Source organism: Salvia hispanica, chromosome 1 (genome assembly GCF_029641045.1).
Source record: "Salvia hispanica isolate PSC_SH4W2 chromosome 1, Shi_PSC_v1, whole genome shotgun sequence".
Classification (NCBI taxonomy): Eukaryota; Viridiplantae; Streptophyta; class Magnoliopsida; order Lamiales; family Lamiaceae; genus Salvia; species Salvia hispanica.
Genome location: NC_142692.1, coordinates 35,977,505 through 35,999,895, shown reverse-complemented (window position 1 = coordinate 35,999,895; position 22,391 = coordinate 35,977,505). Strand labels below are relative to the sequence as shown.

At 37.8% G+C, this 22,391-nt stretch overlaps 1 protein-coding gene and 1 non-coding gene across 3 annotated transcripts; one reads left to right on the top strand and one right to left on the bottom strand.

The window, feature by feature from the left end:
* The first annotated feature begins 1,420 nt into the window (after positions 1–1,420).
* LOC125223085 (protein SPIRRIG-like) lies at positions 1,421–21,323 on the top strand. Of its 2 annotated transcripts, XM_048126053.2 has the most exons (19): positions 1,425–2,219; positions 4,122–4,194; positions 4,322–4,407; positions 4,861–4,996; positions 5,081–5,137; positions 5,588–5,761; positions 6,422–6,613; positions 6,705–6,770; positions 7,740–7,854; positions 8,113–9,260; positions 9,967–10,666; positions 10,755–10,857; positions 10,960–12,074; positions 12,231–13,881; positions 14,034–17,084; positions 18,154–18,462; positions 18,607–18,913; positions 19,019–19,165; positions 19,708–21,323. In XM_048126053.2, exons 1-19 carry the CDS (start codon positions 2,005–2,007, stop codon positions 20,884–20,886), a joined length of 10,824 nt encoding a protein of 3,607 aa, XP_047982010.1. In that variant the 5' UTR covers positions 1,425–2,004; the 3' UTR covers positions 20,887–21,323. The 2 variants fall into 2 exon arrangements, 1 of the variants encoding a protein (XP_047982010.1); XR_016134586.1 differs by lacking the exons at positions 18,607–18,913; positions 19,019–19,165; positions 19,708–21,323 and adding an exon at positions 17,340–17,414 and having other exon boundaries at positions 1,421–2,219; positions 18,154–18,215.
* A 157-nt stretch (positions 21,324–21,480) lies between these two features.
* On the bottom strand, positions 21,481–21,552 carry TRNAE-UUC (transfer RNA glutamic acid (anticodon UUC)). Its single transcript has one exon. It is a non-coding gene; the product is annotated as a tRNA-Glu (tRNA).
* Positions 21,553–22,391: the final 839 nt, after the last annotated feature.

Sequence of the window (22,391 nt, the reverse complement as noted above, 5' to 3'; positions counted from 1 at the left end):
AATATAAAATGTACAAGTTTTAATTTATAGTGGAGATACGAAAAATCTATATTCAAATACTAGAATAATTTTATAAATTTTGAATATTATACTCTTATGAAAGAAAAAATCCACATAGTTCACACGAAAGAAGTCAAATTTCGACTTCGAAGAATACAAACAAAGGTTCATCCATATTTTGATCAAACCAAGAAATTATGAATAATGTTATTAAATGTAATGTAATCAGACAAAAATAGCGACCATTTATCCGGTTTCGTATTTTCTCAGATGCCAGGCACAACAGTTGAATATGGAGTATTTGAAGCATGAAGTTTGGTTGATTTTAATTAATTATATGCTAGTATTTGAAAATAGAATATTAAATTATAGTACTAAAATTCATTTTTTCCTGAATTGCGTCATGTATTAAAAAAGGATGCCTTTTGAAATGCTCGAATGCGTTGGTTAATTCCACATTGTTTTGTTTATATTGAATTCATTTTTATAAAAATAATTACATTTTACAAGAGTAGGGACTATTATTTAATCATATCACACTCAATATCAATATCAAGAAAGAATATAAGAACATATTATTAGTTGAATATCGCAATATTATGACTAATCAACACATTTTCTTATCACGAATTATTCATGGCAAATATTTGAAAATATGTAGTACTAGGATTTTGATTTTTAAAAAATGTATTCTACGATTAGGAGCATGGAAAAAAGGCAAGTAGATCCACACATAATATCATCAAAGTATACAAAATAAATATTGAATACAAACACAAATGCAAGTATCTTTCTAATATCAAATATAGATTATCAGTAATAAGATTCAACACGTCCAACAAAATATCTTGGACATTTTCATAATTTTTGAACAAACTCGTTATTATAATTTATACTAATAACTAAATATAGATATAGTATATTTTTTCTAAATTTCGATTACAATATTGAATAATAGTAGTACTCCCTCCGTTTCTTCATAGTTGAGGCGGAACTTTTCGGTAAGGAGTTTTAGAAATGAATGTTAGGTGTGTTAAATAAATAGATAAAATAGTAAGAGAGAGAAAAATGTAGAGACAATAAAGTATAAAGTGAATAAAGTAAGAGAGAGTAAAGTAAGAAAGAGAAAAAAGTTACCATATATAAAAATGACTCAACTATGAAGAAACTTTCTGAAATGGAAAAATGACTTAACTATGAAGAAACGGAGGGAGTACATTTTAAAAAATAATAATAAATGGATTTGGTGAAAAAGGTAGAGCTCACGTTGAGGATGTCGATCCCCGTAAGCCACATGGCAGATTTATGGACGTTGATGTGAGCTGCCTACGTGGAATATCGAGAGTTTTAAAGGTAGGGACGCGGGTTTAAGATTAAGCCTAGAATTGAAAAATAGAGCGAAAATAAAGAGGTGCTAATATTATTTACATTAAAGTAATTTTAGAGAGAGAAAGAAACATGTCAGAGATATAGAGCGAGAAACAAGGCGCGAGAGGCCGTCCGAAACAACAGAGAAAACACGCTGCATTTCCTTTCTTCTTCTCTTTTGCTCTAAGCTTTTTCTTTTCAACTCCCAATTTCTAGGGCAAAATCTAAGATTCAAGACCGCCTCGATCATCTATCAGAAAATTGTTTGACTGGCATTTTCGATTGTCCACGGATTGATTAATCCAGCACACATAATTAGATTTGTTTCTCTCAATTAGAAGGAAGCGATTGGATATATTCACAACTCGGATCCTGCCGCTCTTAATCCCTAATCCGTCACCAGTTGATCGCATTTTGTTTTGGTTTTGGATTTGGCTGTATCGAATCGTTTATTTGTGGAAATAAATCTGGGGGATGAGCTGGGAGATCCTTCTAGCTTATGTCTAGAAGGGTTCGTGTTTGAGATCTGATTGTTGATGTTTGGTAAAATTGAAATATTGGCTCTCGGATGAGAGAGCTGCCTTGTTTGACATATTTTTATCATCTTTTCCAATTAGTTGAGACATCTGCTCATATATGTTCGGAAATTCAAGTGGAAACAAAACGATGAAATGGGTAACATTGCTTAAAGACTTCAAGGAAAAAGTCGGTCTTTCATCGCCTCCGGCATCGGCACCAACAACTCCATCCCCGCCGCCCCCGAGGGATAGAATCAGCAGCAGCAGCAGTAATGCTAACGATTTGTTGTCGCCGACCAGCCCAGACTATTGGTCATTTGCATCGCCTTTAAGGTTCGATTTCTATTCCAACGAGGAACTTTGACCGAGTCTCTCACTTTTATCTTCTTTTTTTCCTCTCCTGGTTTTATGTTATCGTAATTTTGGCTGCAGTATTGTGAGCTCAAGGAGCTACCAACAATAGTTTAGGTGGTTAGATATGAATACGTTGTGATCAGCTGATTCCCCTTTAAAATTTCTTCTATGCTAATTTGGAGTAGAGGTTTTAGTTATTTTTATTGGAGTCTGCTAGTTATTGATGAGGATAACCGCTTAATCAGTGTACTGAATACGACTACTTTAAGTGCACAAATATTGGCGATATATGCTGAGTTGTTACACTTCCTCTTTACATCTAGGTTACATTGGAGAAAGAGGTCTGTGCACCATATTATTTTGATGAAAGTGATGGTTAGATATGAATACGTTGTGATCAGCTGATTCCCCTTTAAAATTTCTTCTATGCTAATTTGGAGTAGAGGTTTTAGTTATTTTTGTTGGAGTCTGCTAGTTATTGATGAGGATAACCGCTTAATCAGTGTACTGAATACGACTACTTTAAGTGCACAAATATTGGCGATATATGCTGAGTTGTTACACTTCCTCTTTACATCTAGGTTACATTGGAGAAAGAGGTCTGTGCACCATATTATTTTGATGAAAGTGATGGTTAGATATGAATACGTTGTGATCAGCTGATTCCCCTTTAAAATTTCTTCTATGCTAATTTGGAGTAGAGGTTTTAGTTATTTTTGTTGGAGTCTGCTAGTTATTGATGAGGATAACCGCTTAATCAGTGTACTGAATACGACTACTTTAAGTGCACAAATATTGGCGATATATGCTGAGTTGTTACACTTCCTCTTTACATCTAGGTTACATTGGAGAAAGAGGTCTGTGCACCATATTATTTTGATGAAAGTGATGGTGAATTTGAACTGCTGTACTTTGGCCACTACTTTGCTTTGTTGTGCTTTCGTTTAGGAAATATATATGCTCTTTAGTGGTGGTGTCAAATGTCAAAGTGGAAAACCCTTTGATATTAAACACATCTAGGATATGTTATATTGTTATGCAATAGAGGTGTTTGTTTGTTTCCATTGTAAATTAAATTCCCACAGAGAACTGCATTGCAGGATCGACTGTTTTATGGATGCAAGCCTATGCATTGAACTTTTAAATTGCAGTATATTGCTCTGATAAAACGTACTATATTACCATTCCCATGTTGTCACATTAAGGATTTTTTTAATTATACTTTATGGTACTTATGGTTGGACATTTTATAACATTTGCTCAGAATAAGAAGGTTATTCTTAAGGAATATGTGACTAAAGTGTAATACTAACACATTAGAGGATCAAGACCACACATTTAGACTCTATTTGTAGGTAGAGTGTTTAAGGAGCTACCAATGGTATTGGAATCACGGAACAGTATTAGCAAAAGTGGCGGATTATTACGGAATCACTGTCATACAATTTTTGGTCCGGAATGGGTACAAAGAAATAGGAGATTGGCAGAGTGTAAGAATCATGGGATGATGTATGGTAGAGATTGAAGATGTAGTTAACAATTCATGAATGACACTAATGTTTTATGAATACAATATTTGGTAATCTTAATTGGGGCTTTAGTTGATTTTTTGAGGTACTAGTTGAAAGAATAGTGGTAGATTGAGAACTGGAAATACTGAGATTAGTAATTATTAGTACATATTTCTTTTCCTCGGTTGGCTTTTCTTCGTACTATAGTTTTCTTATAAAATATGCAACTAAATATGGCAGATTATCATACTATTTATGTTACTCTTTTAGAGCCTCCACATTTACTTTTTTTTTTTGGATTTTCTGATTGCGTATGTGGATTTTTGACTAGAGAAAGTGATAAATTTCTTTCATTTTTTTTCCCTCAAAGCCGAGACAAAGATGAACTGGAATTGGATTTCAAGAGATGCTGGGAAGTGTTTCGTTCCTCCAATTCCGAAAAGGTGCGGATACATGTCATAAGAATGTGTCTAGCTTTATTTATTGTTGTATTTTTGTTGTGTGTTCCTACTGAACTTACCAATACTATCACCACTGTTGATATATTCATCATTTAATTTTCTGTCACAGGAAAAGGAGAGGGCCTTGACATGGACTGTAGAAATTTTTTGTAGATTAGAGAGGGAACACAAAAATGTTGCCCAATTAATTTCCATGTAAGAGAGACTTTTCTTCATTTAATTTCACGTGGATATAATTCAAAATACATTTGACTGGATGGACATTTCTACTGCCTGAGACGTTGAAAATATTGCTTTGCTGCCAATTTATTAGGTTTATGAAGAACCAAATTTAAAACAAGATTTGTTTATATGTTTTAGAAAGCTTAAATGTCACACTCTGCGAATGTTAATATAGTACAATGAAATCAACACATCATGGAAACTAGTCCTGAGATCTTTCAGTATGTTTTTCTATATTGCGTGAAACTGTTCGTTATCTTCTCCAGATGTTTACAGAATTCCTGGTGATGCACTATTTGACTAAAATTAATATGGTTAATCATTATGGAGCGTATTCACAACAATTGTTTTTCTCTTGCTCTTAGAGTTATACTTGTGAGCTCAAGAGGATGCTAATATTTTATATCCTGACTGCAATTAATGCAGATTGGTAGAGACGCACATTTTTTCGTTTGTTGTGGGAAGGGCTTTTGTAACTGATGTAGACAAGCTGAAGTTTAGCAGTAAAACGAGAGCTCTGGAAGCTGAGAAAGTTTTATTATTTTTCTCAGAAATTACCAAGGTATTTTCAGATGTACAAGTACAAGGTAATCCTATTTTGGTGGAGTCACGTTCTTCAGTCACTTATGCTCATAATTCACTGCAGGATGGCATTGCACCTGGTGCAAATCTGTTACATGCAGTGGAAGTCCTTGTTTCCGGGGTTTGTTAACTGATCCATATGAAGATTTCAATAGAATAGTTTGGCTTTTACTTTCTTTCTCGATTTCTTGATGCTACATTTTTGAATATCTAGGATAAAGTCAAATTGGTTATTTCTATGATAAAGTTGCCACAACATTGGTATTCAAATTTCAAAGTTCCCAAGTTTTGGCACCCCAGGCAGTCTAATACATATGCTTTACGTTCCATTTGTGACTTTGATGCTAAAAAGCCATTGTGAATTTTTGGATTTTGTATGTGGCAAATTAGGCTGTTATATTTGTTAGTGGAGTGTATCTTTTCCACATGTTGCGCTGCTGAACATGTTACTGGGGATAAACTTTGAGTTATAATTACTAGTGCAAGTGGACCTTATTCTTCTTATTATCTCTATCAGTTGATTCAGTTCACTTTTTTGTTGCTTATGCTTTTGATGATTTTGTGATTGCAGCCAGTTGATAAACAATCATTTCTTGATTCTGGGATCTTTTGCTGTCTTATTCATGTCCTAAATACTCTTCTTGCTCCTGATGGTAGCAGTCATTTAAAAAAGTCAAATCACAACGAAGACTTGTCTACATTTGATGAAAATGATGACGGAACCAGACCTGCTCGCAAGCTTGAGGTTGTATTTTCGACATTTCATTTTTGTATTTTTTAGTTTATTGTATTACGTTGTAGCATTTGAAGTAGCTACTCCATTTACATTTTCTGGTGTTGGTATGTGCTAGTGATAGTGTTTTTTAATGTTAATTTAATAGCTGTTCAACAGGTTCCAAGAATTTTTTTCAATAAGGATTTGTTGTCTTCTTCATTTAATAGATTGATTATATTGAAACTCTCAACTATCTCCTGCATGTTGAATATTTGACTTTCCTGCATTTTATGCCATTTTAGTCGACCTATTTCATTCTTTGTATATACTGCAGCTTTGTAGTTTGTTTTTGTTCTGTTATGTTTGTAACAGTAAAACAAATTGTGTCCTCCCCCCGCCCCCCCTCTTTTCCTGCATGTTTATTTGTTGATTCTTTGAATTGTTGGAGATTGTTGCTGACAAAATCAATATTATATACTTTGGTGCCTCTTGCTTTCTACTGTACTTATTTGGTTGTAATATAATTTGATGCCCATGATTCAAATATTATATTTTTCATTTCTGTGTCACCTTATGATCAGAACATATCCACTAACTGGGGAGGTATTTTCCTGGTTATTTTAGTTGCTTAATAAACAGGGGCCTTATTTATGATCTTGAGAATACTTACCCTGCCAACGTTTTTGTCAGGTTGAAGGCAGTGTTGTACATATTATGAAAGCATTGGCTAGCCATCCTTTAGCTGCTCAAAGTCTGATAGAAGATAACTCACTTCAATTACTGTTTAACATGGTTGCCAATGGTTCTTTGGTGGTTTTCTCTCAATTCAAAGAAGGTCTAGTTCCTCTGCATGCCATTCAGCTTCATAGACATGCTATGCAGGTAACAGAAAATTTCATCTGGTGTTGGAATAGTGACGAGTTATTTGCACATAAAAGTGGACAACTGATGACTAACTGGCTTATAATTGCAGATCCTCAGTCTTCTTTTGGTTAACGACAATGGTTGCACTGCCAAGTACATACGCAAGCATCATCTGGTATATATATGTGCACATAATTTATTTTTAGCATGCATCTTCATTTTTTTGTTGCCAATCATATTATGTCTTTTGGTTTGTTGAATTAAGAAGACATAAGAACGTGTAATTATTGTATTCCTCTTGAAATGATATTTGTTGTGTATTTGGTTAAATCTCTTCAATCACTGAAAGATGACAGTCTTCGGAATTAGTTTCTGTGAATTAACTAATTAATTATTACTTATTTTTTTGGAGGCAGTTTGATATTAACTCTGAATGTCAGTCATAGATGCATTACTCCCATTTACTATCACACAATGAAACCTTGAATACCTATATTCTCTCTTGTCCATCTACTACAATAAATACTTGGCATACCTTTCTCTCTATTAAAAATGACAGCAAATTACAATCAATTACTCCCTCTGTCCCACCATAAGCGAGGCGCTTCTTTTAAGCACTCAGTTTTGGGAAAATGATATTTAATAGTTAGAGTGGAGAGAGAGAGTAAAGTAAGAGAGAGAATAATGTAGAGAAGAGTCTTATGGTGTCGCTTATAGAATGAATCTTTTCTCTGTATATCATATCATTATGCTATTCCATTAAAGATTGTGAGAATTATGGCTTCATATTTCGATAGGAAAATGCTACCACCCAATACTTTGTATTATCCGACTCCCTTTACCAAGTATTTTTTCAAATGTCTGCACTAGATTTTTAATATTTTCATATGATACCTAAATTGCCATGCCAAGCTCATTCCTGTTGCCAAATAATAATGACTACAGATTGCATCTTGTTTATGGCAGAGTTGGTATACATGATTACAATTTACATGTGAAAGGAAAATGTTACTAAATTTCATTCAAATAGCGCTCTCTGCTCCTTTGATTCCTTTTGGTCACTTCTTTTATTGATTCCCTTAATAATATATAGTATAATCTAGCTTTTAATAATAAAGCTGCTTGTTCTCTTTCTGTTTGGCAGATTAAAGTTCTCCTAATGGCCGTGAAGGATTTCAACCCAGATTGCGGGGATCCAGCCTACACTATGGGCATTGTAGACTTGCTTCTTGAATGTGTGGACTTATCTTACAGACCTGGTAAGATTGTACTGTATATGTTTTCTTATAAACTGACATGAACATAAAATATTCGTTTCTTCTTAACTGAATGGGTGAGATTGCATCGATTCTTGAATTGTCCAAAATTTGGCTTTCTTTATTACTAAAGATGGATAATAGTATAGCTTGAGTGAGAAGTGTGGTGTGATCTAACTAGACACCATGGATTCTCACTCAGATACTGAACTGCTCAAATAGATTTCGCATTCTCTTTAATCTTTTTTCATTTTCGTGTAGAGGCTGGTGGTATCAGGCTCAGAGAGGATATTCACAATGCTCATGGCTATCAGTTCCTGGTTCATTTTGCCTTGACTCTGTCAAAAAATCGATCTGGCCAGACTTTCAATTCAATGACATCTGAAGATTCTTCTTCAGGCAGTTTACATGAAGATGAGGGGGTGGATGGAAGGAGCTCAATCGAAGAAGTAGTATTAAAGAACTCACCGCACAGTCTCTCACCAACACTTTGTAGGCTCCTTGATGTCATTATTAATTTTTCCCAGATAGGTCCCTCAGAAGCTTCAAAAAGTTCTAATATAAAGACAAGCAAGCATGGAAAAGGCCACACATCATCTAGTGATAGAGCAGTGGAGGACATTTGGGAGAAGGATGACAGCCAAGTAAGAGATTTAGAAGCCGTACAAATGCTGCAGGACATTTTAATTAAAGCAGAAAGTACAGAACTGCAGACCGAAGTGTTGAATAGAATTTTTAAGATATTCTCAGGCCATCCTGAAAACTACAAAATGTGTCAGCAATTGAGAACTGTTCCCCTCTTGATCCAAAACATGGCTGGTTTTCCTTTGTCTTTACAAGAGATAATCTTGAAAATTCTTGAATATGCAGTTACTGTAGTGAATATCATCCCTGAACAAGAGTTGCTATCTCTTTGCTGCTTATTGCAGCAAAAACGATCTGCTGAACTGAATCAGACAATTCTGTCCTTTCTTGTGAAACTCCTATCATTTGACCAACAGTACAAGAAAATCCTAAGAGAACTTGGTATGTTGGAGTTTCTATTGGATGATCTAAAGCAGCATAAATTTTTCCTGGGGACTGAGCAGCTAATTGGTGCTCATGGTCAACTGGAGAGAAAAACTAGCCCTAGCAGCTTCAACAAGCACTTGGACATAGAGGGTGCAATTCTTTCTTCACCAAGACTCTTAGAATCCGGTTCTGGGAAATTCCCTCTTTTTGAGGTAGAAGGGACGATCTCTGCTGCTTGGGATTGTTTAGTCTCGTTATTAAAGAAAGCAGAAGCTAATCAAGCAACATTTCGTTCTGCTAATGGTGTCTCTGTTATACTTCCTCTTTTGGCCTCTGATGTACACCGCCCTGGTACCCTGAGGGTTTTGTCATGTTTGATAACCGAGGATGTCAAACAAGTAAGAAAGTTCTTTATGCATTTTTCAAAAATATTTTAGTACCTTAGTGCTTTAGTTTTAAACTTTGATGAAGTTCTTGTCTCTATTGTTAAAATAAGAATTATGCATGTCCATTTCACATGTGAAATTTGATATGTCGGTGTTAACTATGCCGTATAATTATTTTTGTATGTCCTCAGGATCAATCATCAGGTATAACATAGACGATGCCTTAAAGTTTACTTTTTTTAATTGGCCGTGTAAGATGGTTAATGGGACACATCTTTTGTATCTCTGAGCCCGTTTACTAATTTGCACCTGTGGTTTTAGCCTTAGGGAGTGCAGAGAAAATTGACATGTATGGTAACCACTCATATTAGTCTAATTAGAGTTCTCTTCAAAGTTAGCATATCCATGGCTACATTATACATTCTTAAAAGCACTATGTCTTCCATTTGCTTATGATGAGTTAGGTTGAAATCATTCATTGAGATTAATTGCTGCTTGTGGATGATGTTCTGGCAGTTCATTGGTGTCAAGACATATTGTCTTAGTCATGTTGGAACAAATCATCTAAAGCTTGCAGTAATGTATTTTCGTATGCTATGATCCAAGTGAAACATATTTTAGGTGTATAACTTCTGATGTTTCAAGAAACCAATGTGCTCTTTCTTTTAATTAACTAAACCTACTGTATTAATTTTGCCTTACCCCCATATGCTATCAGGCTCATTCGGAAGAATTGGGTACTGTGGTTGAAATTTTGAAAAGTGGAATGGTCACAAGTGATTCGGGTTCTCAATACACACTTAGAGATGATGCAAAATGTGATGCTTTTGGAACATTATGGCGCATATTAGGAGTTAATGGCTCAGCTCAGAGGGTTTTTGGCGAAGCAACTGGGTTTTCTCTTTTATTATCCACACTTCACGCTTTTCAGAATGACGGTGAACAGAAAATCCAGCGATTGATGTCTACAAGGGCCAAGGTGTTTACATATGTGATGCGTGCGATGACAGCAGGGGTTTCTGGTAACGCGGTGAATCGGATGAGACTGCACACAATATTGGCATCACATACCTTTTCTGATCTTTTATGTGATTCTGGACTCATTTGTGTTGACTATGAACGCCAAGTCATACAATTGTTTCTGGAACTTGCTGTAGAGTTAGTTCTTCCACCATTTTTAACATCTGATGCAGCAACAGTAACTAGTGAGATGCAAAATGAAACAACTAGTTTTCCTTTGATTACACCATCAGGTTCCTTCATTCCTGAAAAGGAACGTGTGTACAATGCTGCTGCTATCAGAGTGCTCATACGCGCCTTATTGCGGTGCACTCCAAAGGTGCAACTTGAATTGCTTAACCTTATTGAAAAACTTGCTTGTGGTAGCTCCTTCAATAAAGAAAACCTCACATCTGTAGGTGCGAATCTTCGAAGTCAAGTTTAAATTTGTTTATTAGGCTGATTGTAGTGATCACATATAATAATTTTTTGTTCCTCTGCTGCTAGGTTGTGTACAACTTCTTTTGGAGACTATTTATCCCTTCATTTCTAGTGCTTCTCCTTTAGTTTCCCATTCTTTGAAGATTGTTGAAGTCCTTGGTGCCTACAGGTAATGGCACTGACTAATTTGGGCAGGGATGCATCTGTATTTCTGTTAGGCGATTCATTGAATATCAAACTAAAATAATCTATGGTTGCAAAATTTTGACAGGCTATCAGTTCCAGAACTTAGAATTCTTATCAGATATATATTTCAAATGAGAGTAAAAAGTTCTGGTCGCTGTCTTGTTGAAATGATGGAGAGATTGATCCTTCTAGAAGATATGGGCTCAGACGATGTATCTCTTGCGCCTTTTGTAGAGTTGGACATGAGCAAGTCTGGACATGCTTCCATACAAGTGCCATTAGGGGAAAGGTCATGGCCTCCAGCTGCTGGTTATTCTTTTGTGTGCTGGTTTCAATTCCGAAATTTTCTGAAGTCATCAGCTAGGGAGACTGAAGCTCCTAAAGCTAATTATTCTAGAAGGCGCGGCTCATCAATAGGACAGCAACTTGGATCCCAAGTTCTTCGAATATTCTCTGTTGGGTCTGTTGAAAATGGAAATACTTTTTATGCAGAATTACTTTTGCAGGATGATGGACTTATAACCCTTGCGACAAGTAACACTTCCTCCTTGACCTTTTCTGGGCTAGAAATGGAGGAGGGTAGGTGGCATCACCTAGCAGTTGTGCACAGCAAACCAAATGCTTTGGCTGGGCTATTTCAAGCTAGTGTAGCTTATGTATATGTTAATGGAAAACTGAGGCACACTGGGAAACTTGGATACTCTCCCTCTCCTGCGGGTAAGTCTCTACAGGTAAATATTGGGACACCAGTCGCCTGTGCCAAGGTTAATGATTTGTCATGGAAACTCAGATCTTGCTACCTATTTGAAGAGGTACTTTCACCAGGTTCCATATGTTTTATGTACATTCTTGGAAGGGGATATAGAGGGCTTTTCCAGGATAGCAACCTGTTGCAATTTGTTCCAAATCAGGCATGTGGAGGGGGCAGTATGGCTATTTTAGATTCTCTAGACACAGACTTGCCTTTGACTGCTAACAAGCAAAAGCCTGAGAGTGCTGGCAAACAAGGTGTCACTAAAGTGGATCAAAGTGGAATTGTTTGGGATTCTGATAAATTAGGAAACCTATCACTGCATTTGTGGGGCAAGAAACTGATATTTGCATTTGATGGGACGAGTACAGAAATGTTCAGAGCATCTGGAACCTTATCCATGCTCAATCTAGTCGATCCTCTTTCAGTTGCCGCTTCTCCTATAGGGGGTGAGTAAGTTAATATAGTTCATTTCATTCGTAAGATGACGTAATTTGTCTACTCATTTCTAATATACACATATAATACCATAGTACTGCTCTGCTAATTGTTTGATTATAACATTTTATGCTAAAGTTTTAAACATTTATATGGATTTCTTCCAGGGATACCACGCTTTGGCAGACTTGTTGGAGATATTTATGTTTGTAAGCAATGTGTCATTGGTGATACTATACGCCCCATCGGTGGCATGTCCGTTGTACTTGCACTTGTTGAAGCTGCTGAAACAAGGGACATGCTTCACATGTCGTTGACATTGCTTGCATGTGCGCTTCATCAGAACCCTCAGAACGTCAAAGACATGCAGAAGTACCGAGGATACCACTTGCTAGCTCTTTTTCTTCAGCGCAAAATGTCATTGTTCGACATGCATTCACTTGAGATCTTTTTCCAAATTGCCGCATGTGAGGCTTCATTCTCTGAACCAAGAAAAATTGAAACGGTGCATAACAACCTCTCACCAGCAGGCACCATTAATGAGTCCAGCTTTAATGATATTACTTTATCAAAGTTCCGTGATGAATTTTCGTCAGTTGGGTCTCCAGGGGATATTGATGACTTTTCTGCAACAAAAGATTCATTCAGTCATATATCAGAGTTGGAAAATACAGACATGCAGACAGTTACATCTAATTGCATTGTTCTGTCTAATGCTGATATGGTTGAGCATGTGTTGCTGGATTGGACCCTTTGGGTGAGAGCTCCAGTCCCAATCCAAATTTCTTTACTTGGATTTCTAGAGCATCTTGTCTCCATGCATTGGTACAGAAATCACAATCTGACAATTCTTCGTAGAATTAATCTTGTTCAGCATTTGCTGGTTACCCTGCAGAGGGGCGATGTTGAAGTGCCAGTGCTAGAAAAGTTGGTTGTTCTGCTGGGTGTCATTTTGGAGGATGGGTTTCTTCCTTCTGAATTGGAGCTAGTTGTGAGGTTCGTGATTATGACATTCGATCCTCCTGAGCTAACATCGCGTGTTCATATTATGCGAGAAGCAATGGGGAAGCACATCATTGTAAGAAATATGTTACTTGAGATGCTAATTGATCTTCAGGTGACAATTCACTCAGAGGAGTTACTTGAGCAATGGCATAAATTGGTTTCGTCAAAATTAATCACTTATTTTCTTGATGAGGCTGTTCATCCTACCAGCATGAGGTGGATCACGACTCTTTTGGGTGTGTGTCTGACATCATCTCCTACATTTGCACTTAAATTTCGGGCAAGTGGAGGCTATCAAGGTTTGGCAAGGGTGCTCCCAAGTTTCTACGATTCTCCTGATATATATTACATTTTGTTTTGTCTGATATTTGGGAAGCCTGTATATCCGAGATTGCCAGAAGTGCGCATGCTTGACTTTCACGCACTCATGCCAAGTGACAGTAGCTACATAGAGTTGAAATTTGTAGAACTTCTCGAATCTGTTATTGCCATGGCAAAATCAACATTTGATAGGTTGTGCAAGCAATCAACACTTGCCTATCAAACCGGAAATATTTCTCATGTTAGTGCTAGCCTTGTAGCAGAACTCACGGATGAACATGTGGACATGTCTGGGGAGCTCCAAGGTGAAGCTCTCATGCACAAAACTTATGCTGCTCGCTTGATGGGTGGAGAGGCATCAGCGCCTGCTGCTGCCACTTCAGTTCTCAGATTCATGGTTGATCTTGCAAAAATGTGTCTTCCCTTTTCTGCTGTCTGCAGACGTGTGGAGTTTCTTGAAATCTGCATCGACCTCTATTTTTCCTGTGTCAGGTCTCAGACATATTTTCATGCCTAGCCTCATTCATAATCCATAATATGCAGATATATGTTACATTTGATGCATGCAGCATTTGATTTCATCAACTTATCGTGCCTGTGCCTGTTTTATTTTTGGCTAACTATGTTTCTGTTTGTTAATCCAGGGCTGCACATGCTGTGAGAATGGCCAAGAAAATTTCTGTAAAAACAGAAGACAAGAATCTGAATGATGGTGAAGAAGATGGCACTAGCTCCCACAATACCTTTTCGAGCTTGCCTCAAGAACATGAGCTTTCAGCAAAGACCTCTATTAGCATAGGGAGCTTTGCCCATGGGAATGCTAGTGCTAGTTCAGAGGATATTCATGTTTTCCCAAATATTGTGGCTAGTGAAAAACCAGATATTGGTACTGTGGAAACACAATACCAGCCACTGAAAGAAGATGCACAAGTAGTGAGGAACATTGATGTTGAAGCAGTTGAGCAGGCCTCCCATGCTACTTCTGGCAGCAATGAGCTCAGTTTTCATGATATAAAAAGTACATCAGATCCTAGTCATCAAAAGGATTTGCATAGTACTTTGTCTTCCACTATGCTGGAATCTCCTATTATGTCTGAAAAAGCTAATTCCATGATCTCGCCAACCTCTTCTTCTTCTCCAGTTTTAGCTTTGACATCTTGGCTGGGGAGTTCCAGTCGAATTGATCGAAGATCCCAGTCAGCTCGATCCATGGATTCTTATGTATCATTGAATGATACCTATCTCACTCCAGATTTTAAGCCTTCTGATCAGACTAAACCTGATACAAACATGTTAGCAATCAGTCCGATGCTTCTGCTGGAAGTTGATGATTGTGGTTATGGAGGTGGTCCATGTTCTGCTGGTGCCACTGCAGTATTAGATTTTGTAGCAGAAGTTCTTGCTGATTTTCTCACTGAGCAAATGAAAGCTGCATCAGTTGTTGAAACTGTGCTGGAAAGTGTACCTCAGTATGCTGATGCTGAATCTGTTTTAGTTTTTCAGGGCTTATGCCTTGCTAGAGTAATGAACTTTCTTGAGAGACGTCTCTTGCGTGATGATGAGGAAGATGAGAAGAAGTTAGATAAGACCAGGTGGTCCTTAAATCTGGATGCACTGTCCTGGATGATAGTCGATCGTGTATACATGGGAGCTTTTCCTCAGCCATCTAGTGTATTGAAGACTCTGGAGTTTCTGTTATCCATGTTGCAGTTGGCAAATAAAGATGGACGCATTGAAGAAACAGTTCCAACTGGCAGGCTCCTTTCTATTGGGAGAGGAAGCAGACAACTTGATACTTACATACATGCTCTCTTTAAGAATACAAATCGCATGATACTGTTCTGTTTCCTTCCATCGTTCTTACTCACCATAGGGGAAGATGATCTTCTTTCGCGCCTGGGCCTGCTGAATGAGCCCAAGAAAAGATTGTTTGTGTATCCATCACCAGAGGAAGAAGGGGTTGACATTTTCACTGTGTTGCAGTTACTGGTTGCTCACAGGAGAATAATATTTTGTCCCAGTAATCTTGAGACGGATCTGAACTGCTGTCTTTGCATAAATTTAATATCCCTTCTCCACGATCATAGGCAGAATGTCCAAAATGCAGCTGTTGATATTCTCAAGTATCTTTTGATACATCGAAGGGCCGCACTTGAAGAGTTTTTTGTTTCTAAACATAACCAAGGATCTTCATTGGATGTTTTGCATGGTGGTTTTGATAAGCTTTTGACTGGAAACTTACCTGGATTTTTTGATTGGTTTCATAATTCTCAGCCAATTGTTAATAAAGTGTTGGAACAGTGTGCTGCCATTATGTGGGTACAATATATTACAGGGTCAGCAAAGTTTCCTGGAGTTAGGATAAAGGGCATGGATAGTCGTCGTAAAAGAGATATGGCCAAAAAAACAAGGGATACATCAAAAGTGGAGCATAAACATTGGGAGCAGGTGAATGAACGGAGAATTGCACTTGAATTGGTTCGTGATGCCATGGCTACTGAGCTGCGTGTTATCCGTCAGGATAAGTATGGATGGGTGCTTCACGCCGAAAGTGAGTGGCAAACTCACCTCCAACAACTTGTGCATGAGCGAGGAATATATCCGATCAGCAGATCTTCTATGAGTGAGGAGGAGCCTGAGTGGTATCTTTGCCCCATTGAAGGCCCATATAGGATGCGGAAAAAGCTTGAACGGTGTAAACTAAAGATTGATACAATTGAGAATGTTCTGAATGCACAATTTCTGTTAGAGGAAGGAGAACTGTCCAAGGAGAAAATTGAAGATGGAGATCATGCCTCTGATACTGAATCAGATTCTTTTTTACGATTATTAACTGCGAAGCCAAATGATGAATCTTTTAGTTCTGAATTATATGATGCATCAACTTTCAGAGAATCAGAAGATGCTAGGGATATAGCCTTTTCGGGGGTCGGATGGAACGATGATCGTGATAGTAGCATAAATGAAGCAAGTCTGCATTCAGCTACAGAATTTGGTGTCAAGTCAAGTGCTGGATCAACTATAAGAGCTGAAAGTGTTCCTGGAAAGTCTGAGTTAGGCTCTCCAAGGCAATCTTCTTCTGCAAGAATTGATGAAGGCAGAGTCGCAGAGGATAAATCAGATAAAGAACTAAATGATAATGGTGAACACTTGATCAGACCATATCTCGAACCATTAGAAAGGATCAAGTATAAATACAATTGTGAAAGGGTTGTGGGCCTTGACAAACATGATGGCATATTTCTGATAGGAGAATTGTCCCTGTATGTCATTGAGAACTTTTACGTTGATGATTCTGGGTGTATATGCGAAAAAGAGAGCGAAGATGACCTCTCTGTCATTGATCAGGCTTTGGGTGTAAAGAAAGATTTTTCCATTTGCATGGATTCTCAATCCAAATCAACTCTGTCGTGGAGTTCTACAGTGAAAGCTTATGCTGGGGCTAAGGCCTGGGCATACAATGGTGGTGCCTGGGGAAAGGAAAAAGTGGGGAGTAGTGGTAATGTGCCTCATCTTTGGCATATGTGGAAGCTTGACAGTGTCCATGAGCTTCTAAAGCGTGATTATCAGCTTCGGCCAGTTGCCATTGAGATTTTCAGCATGGATGGTTGCAATGACCTATTGGTTTTCCACAAAAAAGAACGAGAAGAAGTTTTCAGAAATCTGGTAGCCATGAATCTACCTAGGAACAGCATGTAAGTTATTAACTTTTTCTGTCTCAGTGGCTCCTTACTTTACTTTTTGACCTGGCTTCATTACTGCTTCTATGGGCAGCCTGTTGATTTTGTTACTATAACTAATTTGGCTAGCTAGGGGTCCATTATGTTTGTATACAGTGATGTTTTTCTGAAGATCTTACAGGCAACAATTAAGAAAAATAGTCTAAACAGTTCTTTAACTTTTTGCTATAACTTTTATTTCTGGAGATGTCAATACTTTGTTGTGACCAGATACTCTTAGCTACCAGAGAATGTTTGGAGAGAGGTTCCATTTTAGGTTGGATCATGACTGTCACTGCCTTACAAGTATGTTTAAAAAGTTCTGAGTTTTATTTGTGTCAGCTTCTGATTATTCTTTGCTGAATTGGTGGCTGTCGGGATAGAAACACAATTCTGGATTTGATTTCCTTAAGAAAATCTTGCTGGATATGTTCTTTTTCACAAATTAGTGCTCCGATGCCCACTTGATGCTACAAAAGTATTCACTAGGATGATGCTTGTTTATATGGCTGTCTGAAACACTCCTGGTATATGAGTATTGGCTAATATGGCTGTCTGAAACTATCCTGGTATATATTGGCTAATACTCCCTCCATCCCACGTTACTTGAGGCATTTCTTTTTGGCACGAGATTTAAGAAAGTTGTGTTTAGTGAGTTAAATAAAGTAGAGGAGAGAGTAAAGTAAGAGAAAGAAGAGAGAGTAAAGTAAAAGAAATAGTAAAGTAGGTGAGATTAAATGTTTTGTTTTTAGCCAAAAAATAGAAATTACTCAAGTAACTTGGGACAATCCAAAAAGGAATACGACTCAAGTAACTTGGGACGGAGGGAGTATGATTTTGCTTCTACTTTGTGGAGATTTAGGTCATTGTAGCTTTTTCCTTTTGTTTCTTTCCCAAGCTTATCTGTAACAACTTTTATGTAGTGTTTTTTGTTGGTTATTTTATGCAAATAGATATTTAATAATCTATTCTTTATGGTTCTGTTATGTTTACCATTTTCTCAATAACAGAGTTTGAGCTAACATTCATGATATATAATTTACAGGTTAGATTCCACAATCTCTGGTTCAACCAAACAAGATAGCAGTGAAGGTAGCCGTCTATTCAAGGTTATGGCAAAGTCCTTCTCCAAGAGATGGCAAAATGGAGAAATTAGCAATTTTCAGTACATCATGCATCTCAACACACTAGCTGGCCGTGGATACAGTGATCTTACGCAGTATCCTGTGTTTCCTTGGGTGCTGGAAGATTATGACAGTGAAACCCTTAATTTCTCAGATCCAAAAACTTTCCGGAAACTTGATAAACCAATGGGATGCCAATCATTAGAAGGAGAAGAGGAATTCAGGAAGAGGTTGGCAGTGCTTTTATAAATTCTTTACTCCCTGATCTTGTTGTCATCCTATATCTTCATTTCTCGCTCCTCGTCTCCATTCTTGAAACATAAATATGTTTTTTATAATATACTCTCTCTCTATCTCTCCCATGTCACGTACAGATACGATAGCTGGGATGATCCAGAGGTCCCCAAGTTCCATTATGGTTCTCATTATTCTAGCGCCGGGATTGTTCTCTTCTACCTCCTACGCCTGCCTCCCTTCAGTACAGAGAACCAAAAGTTGCAGGGTGGACAATTTGATCACGCTGATCGTCTTTTCAACAGTATACGGGATACGTGGTTGAGTGCTGCTGGGAAAGGCAACACTTCCGATGTCAAGGAACTAATTCCAGAGTTCTTCTACATGCCTGAATTTCTGGAGAACAGATTCGAGCTTGACTTGGGTGAGAAACAATCAGGAGAGAAGGTGCGTGGATGTATTTTAAAAAGTTGGAGAAGTTTGTCCCCAGTTTGACCTTTCTCCTGTATTAGTTATATCTGAGTTTGCTGACAGAGAATAATCTTTCTACAGGTTGGTGATGTTGTCTTGCCACCATGGGCCAATGGCAGTGCTAGGGAGTTTATCAAGAAGCACAGGGAAGCTTTGGAGTCTGATTATGTTTCAGAGCATCTGCATCACTGGATAGATCTTATTTTCGGATACAAACAGAGAGGGAAGGTGAGTGTGCTAGAATATTCTCCATGATAATGTTAAATAAAAATTTAAACTTATTCAATCACCGGCAGTTCCTTCTTACTCTTGTTATGTTTATTATGACCGTATTTTTTGGATAGTCCTACATTTACTTCCTCCTTTTTTTTTATCATGCTGGTGTCATTGTTATATCTTTAGCATAAAGAGGTCTTGTAATATATGTGATCAACCTGGTCTATTCTGGGGTTATATTTATTTTTCGATTAAATTATGAATTATCCTTCATGTATTATCCACACTCCCTATTTATGGATCTGGGATCTGGATTAGAAGAATAGGATAGTGAGTTTCATATTGAGTCGACCTGAACCTTTTTTTGGTCCTAGAGGGTTTTCGGATTCTTTGCATGTGAATGAAGGCCTTGCATTATACTGGCATTAATTAGTATACACACTTTGCTATATGCATCACCTGTCGTCATGTCTAAAACTTCAGCTGTTAGCTCATTCATGTTCTATTCATATTTATATGGTATTAACTGATGATGCGTGTAATGTGTTTTCCAGGCTGCCGAGGAAGCTGTTAACGTCTTCTACCATTATACTTACGAAGGCAGTGTTGACATTGATTCAGTTGCAGATCCGGCTATGAAAGCTTCAATACTAGCACAGATTAATCACTTTGGACAAACACCAAAACAACTCTTCCAGAAGCCCCACGTCAAGAGACGAACAGATAGAAGGCATCACCCTCACCCACTTCGGCATTCTCCGCTGCTTGTTCCTCATGAGATTCGCAAGAGCTCGTCTCCTATATCTCAAATTGTGAATTTTGGCGACAAGATTCTTATTGCTGGTGCAAATAATTTGCTTAAACCAAGAACGTATTCTAAAAATGTCGCATGGGGTTTTCCTGATCGGAGCTTGAGATTCGTGACATATGATCAAGAAAGGCTTCTTTCTACCCACGAAAATCTTCACGGGGGCAGCCAGATCCAGTGTGTTGGTGCGACCCATGATGGTCAGAGTTTGGTTACTGGGGCTGACGACGGCTTAGTCTGTGTTTGGAGACTCGGCAAAGATGGACCTCGTGCAGTTCAACAACTGCAGTTGGACAAGGCTCTTTGTGGTCATACCGGTAAAATCACCTGCCTTCATGTTAGCCAGCCCTACATGATGATTGTGAGTGGCTCTGAGGACTGCTCAGTAATAATATGGGATCTGAGCTCTTTGGTTTTCGTGAGGCAGCTGCCTGAATTCCCTTCACCGATATCAGCAATCTACGTGAATGACCTGACGGGAGAAATTTTGACTGCAGCAGGCGTGATACTCGCTGTTTGGAGCATCAACGGTGATTGCCTTGCAGTGGTGAACACATCACAACTCCCATCGGATTCCATCCTCTCCCTCACAGGTAGCACTTTCTCAGACTGTCACGATACACAGTGGTATGCATCCGGTCACCAAAGTGGCGCAGTCAAAGTGTGGAAGATGGTTCACTCTTCGAGCGAGGAGTCGAGCAAAGCCAAACAAAACACCAGCCCTAGAGCTGGCCTGGGACTCGGAACTAAACTTCCCGAGTATCGGTTGATCCTACACAAGGTGCTTAAGTCCCACAAATTCCCAGTCACGGCTCTTCACCTTTCGAGCGACCAAAAACAGTTACTGAGTGGGGATGCGGGAGGCCACCTTCTTTCGTGGACGCTACCAGACGATCGCTTGAGATCCTTAATTAACCATGGCTGATGAGAGCAAGTGCGAATGGTGGTCGAATCCTCCTTTCGTTCACAGGCAGATCAGGTCTCTTGGAATGACTTTGACAGAGGAAGAAACTAACCGAGATGACAATGCCAGCTGCGCCAGTGTGTTGCAAGGACGAACGAGAGCTCAACCTCGGATACGTGGCAGAATACGCGTGGTCGGGGCTCGGGGGGTGCTGCAGGTGGATTGCAACAGCAAGATTGTGGAGGGATGGTTTTTGACACTGTAAAATTATCTTGTACAGATATATATGTGTGTGTTTGCACGGATTGTAAGTCTCTGTTAATCTTATTAACAATGAAGGAGAGACCCCACCATCTTAGTCATGCTCCATTTTTTGTTGTGAAATGAGTGTAAATGAACAGTGCATATATATATATATCTTAACTTGTGAGGGTGTAATTTTCCCCCTTTTTTTGTCATTTCTATCTGCCTGCTCAATGCAAATTATTCTATAAATAATATTTGGGCAAATGGTAAGAAAAATCACGGTTCTGATTATTCTGTAACTTCTGTTATGTTCGCAATTCTGATGAGTGTAATTGTATTTATTAGTCGAAAACGGTGAAATCGAAAAAATTCCGTTGCCGGGAATCAAACCCGGGTCTCCTGGGTGAAAGCCAGATATCCTAACCGCTGGACGACAACGGATTGTTGAATGCTAAAATTACATTTTACAATTAATAATCCTATTTCATGCACAGTTGTACCATTTCAGCTAGGAAAACACTGTCATCTCCTACACTTAATCCATTTTTCACATCATTTTACAACTTGATATATAAGACTATCTTTATAAGTTAAAAAACATTGTAAAAGAAAAGAAAATCTATGATTATTGAAAAAATAATGGCAAAGAATCATACTCATATATGCATTTCATTCCTATCATGTATCAAGTGGTCTTTATTAGATTTGCAGATGGTGACTACTTACTTGAATGCTTGAATTCATCTTTCTCCAATTTAGTATTTTTAGGTAGTCCTATTTTCTGATTTTTGTTTATGACTCCTCATTTGATGTCTCTCTTCATTCACTGTCAAAATGTGTGAGAAAAGAGGGGCTCAAACTTAGCTGGCAATGTCAATAAAATAAATGAGGCATGCAGCATAAACAGACATAAATACTGTTATCAAGAAGAAATTCAAAAAAAGATTATTTTGTAAATAAAAAAGCAAGTCTTCTTTCTGCTTCATCTTCATCAGTCCTCTTTTCAGGTTCATTTTATGTGTAGGTTTGTTAGCCATTGGACCACTCTACCTCTATACTATGCTGTTATTATCTAGGGTTACTATTTGCTACACTACTACTACTACTACTACTACTAATACTATCTATCTATCTATCTATTCTTTTTTTAAATAGGAATAGTCCAACAATTATTCAAGATAAAAAGATCTTCTCCCCTCCTAAATAGACACAAAACAAATTCGTTTAAAACACACATTGTAGAATCAAAACCGTATCATATTTGAACATATATTTCTAAT

What these genes read in the sequence shown, in the direction of transcription:
- LOC125223085 (XM_048126053.2), top strand. Translation starts at nt 2,005, where the DNA reads ATGTTCGGAAATTCAAGTGGAAACAAAACGATGAAATGGGTAACATTG. An exon ending in TGGAAGTCCTTGTTTCCGGG is followed by an intron (nt 5,138 to 5,587) that starts GTTTGTTAACTG and finishes TTGTGATTGCAG; the next exon opens with CCAGTTGATAAACAATCATT. An exon ending in TTCATAGACATGCTATGCAG is followed by an intron (nt 6,614 to 6,704) that starts GTAACAGAAAAT and finishes TTATAATTGCAG; the next exon opens with ATCCTCAGTCTTCTTTTGGT.